Source organism: Petromyzon marinus, unplaced genomic scaffold (genome assembly GCF_048934315.1).
Source record: "Petromyzon marinus isolate PM22_M1 ecotype Great Lakes invasive population unplaced genomic scaffold, UKy_Petmar_22M1.pri1.0 PM_Scaffold_19, whole genome shotgun sequence".
NCBI lineage: Eukaryota > Metazoa > Chordata > Hyperoartia > Petromyzontiformes > Petromyzontidae > Petromyzon > Petromyzon marinus.
The window spans coordinates 1,347,921-1,357,167 of NW_027423157.1; the positions used below are offsets into that span (position 1 = coordinate 1,347,921).

The window sequence follows — 9,247 nt, forward strand, 5'->3', positions numbered from 1 at the left end:
CACGGTGAATTGGAAGTCAGGGTGGATGAAGTGGCACCACTGTGATATTTTTTTGTTTGAAAGCATGGCAAACTCACCTGTGATTCAACCTAGGTTATTAAGGTGTTGTAAGTTGATAGTCTCAGCCCAGTCACCAATAACTGCACCAAAAACGATATTAAATTTGGTCGTGCACTTCGATTGTTTGATTTCCATCTCTGAGAAAACTACTGCGTTTGACTGCCATGTGATGAACATTACTTTGATTGGCAGAGTGGTTGGAAAAGCACTGCCCCCCTACAATTTGGACTGCATTTCACTTCAATGGATCTTAGAAGTAGCTCTGTTATGTCTGCTCCTGTGGGTCGTCCTTGACCACGAAGGGTTTGTATAGATTGCTTGTCTTGTGCGATACCATTAACACAATGAGAAACAAAATTGGTGAAAAGTTAAATATATTGTTAAGATGTATTCTTTGGGTTGTATCTTTGTTTAAACAGATGTCGGTTAATATTCTACATAATGTACGTTAGGTACAAGGTTGGCATTGTGGTTGTGCTTTTCATACCTATTTGCCACTGCACAACCGAGCGACACCATGGCTGGCACGGTTTAGTAGGCTGCAGGTTGTTTATCCACTGCAAAAGCGGATCCACGCCATGGACGGTCAATGCTTTGAACAAGGCTAGGCACGTGCAGATGACGCTGTGGTGCCACGTCCCCGCGGTGTACTGACTGCCGTCACACAATTAACGTGTCGCTAGCCCCGCCCCTGGCCCTGCTCGGCCCCCGGATATATTTGGATGCCTTGTGGGGCCAGCATACTACGGTTTGGTTCTGGTTCGACACGGCAAAAAGCCAGTGGGTGACCACAGACACTTCGAGAGATCTGCACTGTCTGGGTTCCAATGTACCAGTGGAAAAGGGATACCGGTGACGATTGGCCACGTATGTGCATATGCATGTTGAACTTCTTCCGTACCATACGTAGACAACCGTGCTAATCGTCGGTGTGCTTGTGCAGGGCCATTTTGTGCGCTCTCTGGGCGAATGTGGGGATAAGGAGACGGAGACGGAGGTGCTGCTGCTGGAGCACGACGTGCCACACCAGCCCTTCAGCCAGGCCGTACTTGCATGCCTGCCCCCTCCCACGTTCAGCATCACAGCAGAGGTACGCATGAGACGTGTGACGATATGTCAATTCATCGATTGAGTTCAATTCTTACGCCTGCGGTGTGTTGGTGTGTTCGGTCGTGCATGTGAGAATCCTTTACTTCAATGTTCTTTATTACAAGGCCCACGGGCCACTGGTGGCCCCTGGGTGGCCTTTGGTGTGGCCCATGACGTGTGGCCCCCGAAGTATAGGCCCCCGACAATAGACAAATGCGAAAACACCCCCCATCATCATAATCGTGCTGTCAAACCGCAATAGTTTCAAGATGTTTGGCCTGCGTAGAATACCTTCTAGAGGACCTCTCTGGAGCTCTCCCTCCAGTCGAGGTCCTTCCGCTGCACTGGCATGAACGAGAAGCCACGGGGCTCTACGCCTTTACCGCAGACCGTATATAGAAAAGCCGTCGACCTGAAAGAAAGTCGATGGCTCGGACACATCATCGTAAGAAGAGAGGAAATTCACATCGGAGGAATGAAGGCGATGGACTTATGGAAGCACCAGGGCGGAGACCCGAGAGGCAGGCCTCGAGAGATGCGGATCAAAGTGGTGAGCCAGGATATGGAGGACTTTGCAGTAGCCGTGGAGATGGTCCAGTACATAAATGAATGGAGCAAGGGGACTACAGACTTTTTTCCTATAACGCTGTACTTGCGTTCCTGAAGAACACCGAATTGTGGAAAAATTGCATAATAAATAATATAGGGTAAAGCACAGTCCGCGATAACACGTGAGATGCGTACGCAGGCTTAACAAAGACTTCGGGTACGTGAGTAGCATCTAGAAGCATCCAGAAACATCCCGCCTTGTGTGATGCTACACCGAGGCAACCGTACAACCGCTTATTCTGCCTCGCACAACGCAGTTCTGTTCACTCGATCGCCTTTTATCCAATTCGCATCCATGTTATGAAAAAATGTGTTCCCTAATGCATTCATCGCATTATATCTAATTCACGATATGAAAACACGCAGAGTTATAGGAGAACGGACTGTACTTTCAGAATATTCAGTCGCCTATTGAGAAGATAGAACGCCATTAGAATGAAGTTGGTTTACCCATGTATGGCTCACCCTGTGTTTTGTTTGTTGTAAGGCAGCGTTTTGGTGAACCTGGTGCTGTGTGTGTCCCGTACAAGGACCAGGCTGGCAGGGAGGACCTTCGTGCGTTGTCCATCTGCAGTGTGGATCCTCCAGGCTGCACAGACATCGACGATGCCCTACACTGCAAATCGCTCGACAATGGGAACACCGAGGTATTCATTTGGTGGTGGTAATCGTGGTCACGGTCGCGGTAATTCGTGCCTATTCCTTTCATGGTTTTGTCAATGCTAGCGGAGGTTACAAGGGGAGTTTAAGTGGCACAATGATAAGTGCACTGCACATTCATCCTGTCAAGCTGGTTTAGTTCCAGTCATGGCTAACACCGGTACAGAGTGATATCTAAAAAAAACTGCCCAAGTTCTCCCCTTCACCTCCTGCATTGACCATCGTAACAAAGCAAGGTCAAATGACAATCGCAACCCATTACGGCATGGAGAAGCCCTCATCCTGCAGTGGATTGACAAAGGGGTGGACAATATTCCTGTTATTAAGTTTCCAAACATTGTTGCCTTAGTGCCCGTATTCTTGGTCTCTGCTCGGCTCAGGACTGACTTCAACATGGCTTGGTTCTGGCTTGATCTGCTCCGTTGCCTCCAAAGAAGTATGAGTGGCTCAGCTGTGCCTTGGCTCAGGCTCAGCTCACGGAAATTCTGAGCGTGGCTGGGAGCATGCAGAGATATACGTGGAGGCACAAGGGACACGGAGGCTCAGGGCTGGAACCATGCTTAGAGGCAGCTTGGGTTTTAAGCGTTGCTCTGATGTGGCTTATTGAGAATTAGAATCAGAATATTTATACTGGAGGAATCCAATGAGCTATAAAGATATTTTTCACATGTCCAGTAGAGGCGGGTAAGAACGTTACAACAGCAAACAGTACAAAAACATAATAGTAGTGCAAAGTACAAGAAAGATCAACAAATAACCCAAACACAAACAAATACAACTAAACCATCCCCATCTTACCAGGAAAAGCCCACTGAGGTATTGATTTATTTTTGATTAGTGACCTGGCCACAACTGAATAGCTCAACAAAGTGGCCCATCATTTGGACATTTATAGCAGCCAAAATAATAGAAATAATCTCAATGCATGTTGCGCGAGAGCCAAGCCTGAGCCAAGCCATGGCTAAGACCCCACTGGCCTAAGTGTCCACGTCACTGGCCGAATGCCTGGTTCACAATGAATGCACCAGGTAGTAATGGGTGTGCATTTCATTTCACATTATTGTGCTTTGGTTGGAGTGGCTATGGTGGAGGTTATGCATGCATGTGGAGTGAGCGACTTCCGCCAGACGTCTAGTAGAAGGCGTCTTATTTATTAAAAGCACACAGGGCGATACACTTCGTAACGCGGCAACACCTAGGCTGTACAAACACGCAGCCCATTTGCGTCCTGCGTAGCTACGCTGGCTGGTTGACGAGCGTAGCGGCGGAGACAGAGCTGCTCTTGCAGAAGAACCAGCCACGTGGTCGGAGACGAAGAGGTGACGACCGTAGCGACGCAACCAGGACCCAGACCCCATGCTAACAGCCCCGAAGTTCTGATTCGGTGCTCTTTATATCTGCCTGGAGTGGCCAAGCTCCACCTCTGGCCACGCCCCCTTTCTAGAACCTTCTAGGCCCTTCGGGATGGTTCCCGGAGCTTCTCGACTGACTCCGCCGTTGACCTTTACCCCAGATACGCCCCTTCATAATAAGGCATTATGTAATGCAGCTATAACCTTAATTACCCTTACAGGCCGGCAGGTATCACCCTGTCATTACACATCCGTGCATGTGAGGGTGGTGACGGTGTGTTAATGTGTGTTCTAGGTTGGGGTACACATCGCCGATGTGAGCTATTTTATCCGGCCGGGGAATGCCTTGGATGAGGAGGCATCTCTGCGTGGTACCACAGTTTACCTGTGTGAGAAGGTGAGATGTGGATTTCTTCTTGCCACAATATCAAGTGTTTTACGACCCGACGATTTCATCCTTTCATTCTTAACTTTACGACATGATGTAAAATATTACGATGTAACGATCATCGCGGTACCAGTTTCCCCACAACTTTGTAATTGTATTTGACATTTTCACCACATTTTTTTGCGTGCTTTTCAGTACTTCCCGTATGAATAACGATAACTTAAAAATGAATTAGAATTAAAAAAATGTGCAACAACAATGCTAAATATCTCTCATGATGTTTTAAACGAGGTGATTTTTGTGGATTTCTTATAATATGATGTACCGTGACATCATGAGCGGCAGGCTATCGGCGCAGTGGTAACACTCGTGCCTTGCAGCAAGGAGACGCTGGGTTTGATTACTCAACTCTTGTGCCTTTTTGCTTGCAGCTTTGTTTGTTCTCCCCCCTGTTAGTGAATGGGTTTCCTCTGGATTCATCAGATTTCCTCTAAATTAAACCCATACAATCTTAACTGGCATTCGCGAAAACATCCCCTTGCTGAACAGTTACCTGCAGGTGACTTAATCATGTGTGGGTTTGCTTGCAAAACACTCGTTGAGTTGGTGCATATGTATTTGCCAGATTGTGTTTATTGACAGAGAAGTTGTTGCGTTTATGTGTTTGTGCGCCTGCAGAGGATTGATATGGTGCCAGAGTTATTGAGCTCAAACCTGTGTTCCTTGAGATCCAACGTCGACCGGTGAGATGCACCAACAACTGTGAACTCGCGAGTGTGCACATTGCAACCCATACTCAGCAGCTAACGTGCGTTGTTGCCAGGTGCACATGTAATCCCATGATGCGTGGCACTGTTTAAGTGTCATTGTACAGATCCACACAAGCATGTGTACATGCATAAGCAGCCAAACCAGGATGGCACAATGGTAACACATGTCTCACAGCAAGAATGGCCTAAGATTGATGCCCGACTTGGTTGCCTTTCCATGTAGATTTTGTATGTTCTCCCCCTATTTAGCATGGGTTGACTCCAGGTTATCAGGTTTCCTCTCATCGCTAACATAAACGTGTTATTACTACTATGATCCTTAACCATGGAAAGCCTCACTGAATCTCATAACTTCGAGAGGGTACTGCAAAGCTTTTGCAGTCGAACAATAGTTGCTACATATATATTCCAGTTGAGTAATTTGTAACAACCCAAACCGGTATTTGGCCAAACATCCCGATGCTGAAAGAATGACTCGACTACCAAAAACTTGGCAAGACCCTCCTGAAAAAGAGTCTCGAGACTTTGCGAGGCTTTCCTGAGTGAACACCCTGCACCACTCCAATGTCGACGACTCTGCCACTCGACGGTGAATGGCGACGGTGCATGTGCTGTGCGCGTGCAGGCTGGCGTTCTCGTGCATATGGGAGATGACTCCAAAGGCTGAGATTGTGAGCACACGTTTTACCAAGAGCATCATCAATTCCAAGGTGATTCCCCCCCCCCCCCCCCACAGACGTTCAGTTTTTGTAAAACTCTCGTTTGCTTTCACGTGTATTGTATCGGTGCCTTGCTATGTTAGTGCAGTTGAGGTTTCCGGATGGCTGAGAGGTCAGAGCGTTGAGCTTGCACCTCTGAGTTCACAAGTGTAGCGAGATGAAACGGGTTCACAAGTGGTAGTATGTATGTTGAACTTCTTTTGCACCGTACGTAGCCAACTGTGCTAATCGGAGGTGCGAGGTAGGACATGAAAGTAGTGAGTTGATGGTCTCTGTCCAGTCAACAATCACTGCACAAAACACAGGTTTGTTTTTTTAGGTTAGATCGTGTAAATATGTAAATGTGTCATTAAACCCACCCCCACCCGACACAGCCAACTAATAAGGGTTGTCACGTAAACAGAACATGCCAATTCGTCACGAGTACAGCACACCGGTGTGTTGTACCAGTGACGAATTGGCCACGTTCTGTTTATGTGACAACCCTTACTAGTCGGCTGTGTCGGGTGGTGGCGGGTTTAACGACACATTTATGTATTTACACAATCTAACCCAAACAACCTGTATTATGGATGATATTGGTCACGAAAGCCTACGTGTTAAACTCACTGCACGAAAGATCACCAAATTACATTGCACTAAATTTGGTTAAATTCCAGCTTTGAGAATTAAAAAAATATATATCAATTTTACTTTCTTTGGGTGAGCGTAACCCTCAGTGGTCATCGGGAGCCACGTAGACATCTGTTGAGTTCTGGCTTGGGCTTGGATCAGGCGTGGGCATTGTGTAATTGCGAGGACCCCATGGTTCACCCGTGGTGTGTTCATCGTATCCCCGCAGGCGTCTCTGACGTACGCAGAGGCTCAGCTAATGATGGACGACGCTGGGCGTAAGGATCCGGTCACCAGCAGCTTGCGTGGCCTCAACTCCCTGGCCAAGATCCTCAAGCAGAGGCGCATTCAAAACGGGTAACTCATTGTCAAGATCCTCATCCCCTCCACCGCCACTGGAGCGATGAGCCGTATTAATGTGTGCACCGCATTTAGTCGATCGGCAGGTCGCCTGTGGCGCGGTAAAGTGTGGTTACTCCCGTGTCTTCTAAGACATCCGGCCAGCGTGGAAGAGTAGGCTAAAATACATTGAGAGGGACTGTAAAAGGGTGTATCCCTAGAGGGGCCGCCTCTTATGGGAGCCCCCTTCTTCCAGCAGTGGCTTGAGCAAGCAATTGCAAGGCTACACCTGTTGCTTTTTTGACCCCATGATGCATGAGGCTTGGGTGAATATCATGCACAAACAAGTGTTACAGGATTCATACTCTGGTTTTTTTTCGGTAAAGTCACGTAGGTAAAACTATAAAATAAAATAACAACTAAATTAAATCACGACGTTTCGGGCGCAACACAAGCGTCCTTCTTCAGGTGGGACAACCACAGCCAGAAACAATTGCTGAAGTGGGCAAAAAAGGGCTGTTGTAACAAGAGGCTATATAGGTAAGAGAGTGGGGGGGAGCAAGGGGGGAGAGATAGAGATGGGGGGTGTGGGGTAGGGGAAGTGGGGTGCTGCTAGAGGGATTAAAGGGGCGAGCACGGCAAAATGCCGGGGGGGGGGAAGTGAGTGGGGCTTGGAGTGGGAGGCTGAAGAAGCTGGAGATGCGGAAATGAAGGCAACAATAAAGAAGTTAAGGTTTTACCTGGTTAATAACATCCTTCTAGATTGGAGTGTTACAGGCTGCTGCGGGGCTACATTGTGGGCAATAGAGGACAATGCAGTGACATAAATTGTTTTACTCTTCTTAATGCTCCCATGTCTGTGCTCCCCCACCTTTGCCAACGCGTACTGACCACCACGGTTAAGTACGGTAAAACCACCCCACGACCCGTATGACATGGGGCGGCCCTCATCCAGCAGTGGATTGACTTAACGAGCTGTGCATGTTCAACTCAAATATCTGAGTTTGTGAAGTGTCTTATATTAAGATTCTGTGTTGTTTTGGCTGGACATGATAATCGCTCATGTCCCTTCTCCACCCGTAGGGCATTGACTCTGGCATCCCCTGAGGTCCGATTCCACATGGACAGCGAAACCCACGACCCGATCGACCTGCAGACCAAGGAACTCAAGTGAGTCTCGTTAACAAGACACCTCCCATGACTGCGATCCGACTGTTGTGCAGATCTCTCTATCAGAATCAAAATATATATTTCTACTGGAAGAATCCGATGAGCTATAAAGCTCTTTTTTCACAGATGTCCAGTTGGGGCAGGTCACAACGTTACAACAACAAACAATACAAGCACACGTTAGGATTGCAAAGTATTGGAAAGGTAAACAAATAACTTAAACAAATATACAAATAAAACTAAACTATTTTTATCTTACCAAGTAAAACCCTGACCACAAATGATAGCTGAACAAAGTGGCTTATCACGTGGGAAATTTATTATCAGCAAAATAATCTAAGATAAAGAATCTTGACCCTTGTGGTTGATGTGTTGTGGTGGCGGAAACTGGTGCGTGTACACAGGGAGACCAACTCGATGGTGGAGGAGTTCATGTTGCTCGCCAACATCTCCGTGGCGGAGCGCATCGTAGGCGAATTCCCCGAGTGTGCGCTGCTCCGACGCCACCCGGCGCCTCCGCCTTCCAACTACGACATCTTGGTGAAGGCGGCGAAATCAAAGGTAGAGTTAGAACCCCTTTTAACGACCACCCTTGTTAACTAATCGCTTAACAACGGGCCTCCATAGAGCTCAATGTGTAGGCTTAACCGACCATTTCCCTGTTAACGACGGGCTCTTGTAGGTACAGTAAATATGAATTAATGCAACGTAGAAGGAAAACAATAAAATAAATATAAAACAATAAAATTATCACGACGTTTCGACTGCAACACAAGCAATCATCATCAGGTGTGAAAACCACAACAAGAAAATTTGAAAAAAGTGGCAGTTATTTTTAACGTTAGCACCACGGAGAGAGATTTGACAGTTTGTTCAGATGGACGAGTCCAACTATGTTCGGAAAAGAGGAGGGGGGAGACAAAAAATAATGGATGCGTTCTGACAGCCACCTTAAGCGTGATCAATCAATTAAGACCCGAAATGGCTTATCAAATCTCTCTCCGTGGTGCTAACGTTAAAATAACCGCCACTTTTTTCCAATTTTCTTGTTGTGGTTTTCACACCTGATGATGATTGCTTGTGTTGCAGTCGAAACGTCGTGAGAATTTTATTGTTGTATATTTTTATTATTTTATTGTTTCCCTTCTACGTGAATTTACCGAAAGAACCAAGAATATGAATCCCTGCAGTCACGAAAGTTTTAAATCAAAATGAATTCATGCATTTATTAACAGTGTTTATTTTAATATGATGTGTTTATAATGTTAGTATCTTTATGTATTAATATCCATTGTTTAAATATTATAAAGTACGTTTTTTGGGTGAACAAGGGAAACTTTCGATGCTATCGGAACGAATTAAGCTTTTAACACGTATTTCCTATACTCGCTTAATGACCAAATCCTTTAATGCTCGTGTTCGTGGAACCAATTACCGTCTTTAAGAGGGGTTCTACTGTCTCTAGATTGCTGTTAACCT

At 46.5% G+C, this 9,247-nt stretch overlaps 1 protein-coding gene across 1 annotated transcript; it reads left to right on the plus strand.

Moving 5' to 3' along the window:
* The first annotated feature begins 4,093 nt into the window (after window positions 1-4,093).
* Window positions 4,094-8,371, plus strand: LOC142922868 (exosome complex exonuclease RRP44-like). Its single transcript, XM_076063810.1, has 6 exons — window positions 4,094-4,167; window positions 4,837-4,901; window positions 5,554-5,638; window positions 6,489-6,616; window positions 7,682-7,768; window positions 8,173-8,371. Exons 2-6 carry the CDS (start codon window positions 4,846-4,848, stop codon window positions 8,369-8,371), a joined length of 555 nt encoding a protein of 184 aa, XP_075919925.1. The 5' UTR covers window positions 4,094-4,167; window positions 4,837-4,845.
* The last annotated feature ends 876 nt before the right edge of the window (window positions 8,372-9,247 follow it).

Bases quoted from the DNA above. Each gene is read 5' to 3' on its own strand.
- LOC142922868 (XM_076063810.1), top strand. From the start codon at position 4,846: ATGGTGCCAGAGTTATTGAGCTCAAACCTGTGTTCCTTGAGATCCAAC. The intron at 5,639-6,488 runs GTGATTCCCCCC...GTATCCCCGCAG, and splicing joins AGAGCATCATCAATTCCAAG to GCGTCTCTGACGTACGCAGA. The intron at 6,617-7,681 runs GTAACTCATTGT...CTCCACCCGTAG, and splicing joins CAGAGGCGCATTCAAAACGG to GGCATTGACTCTGGCATCCC.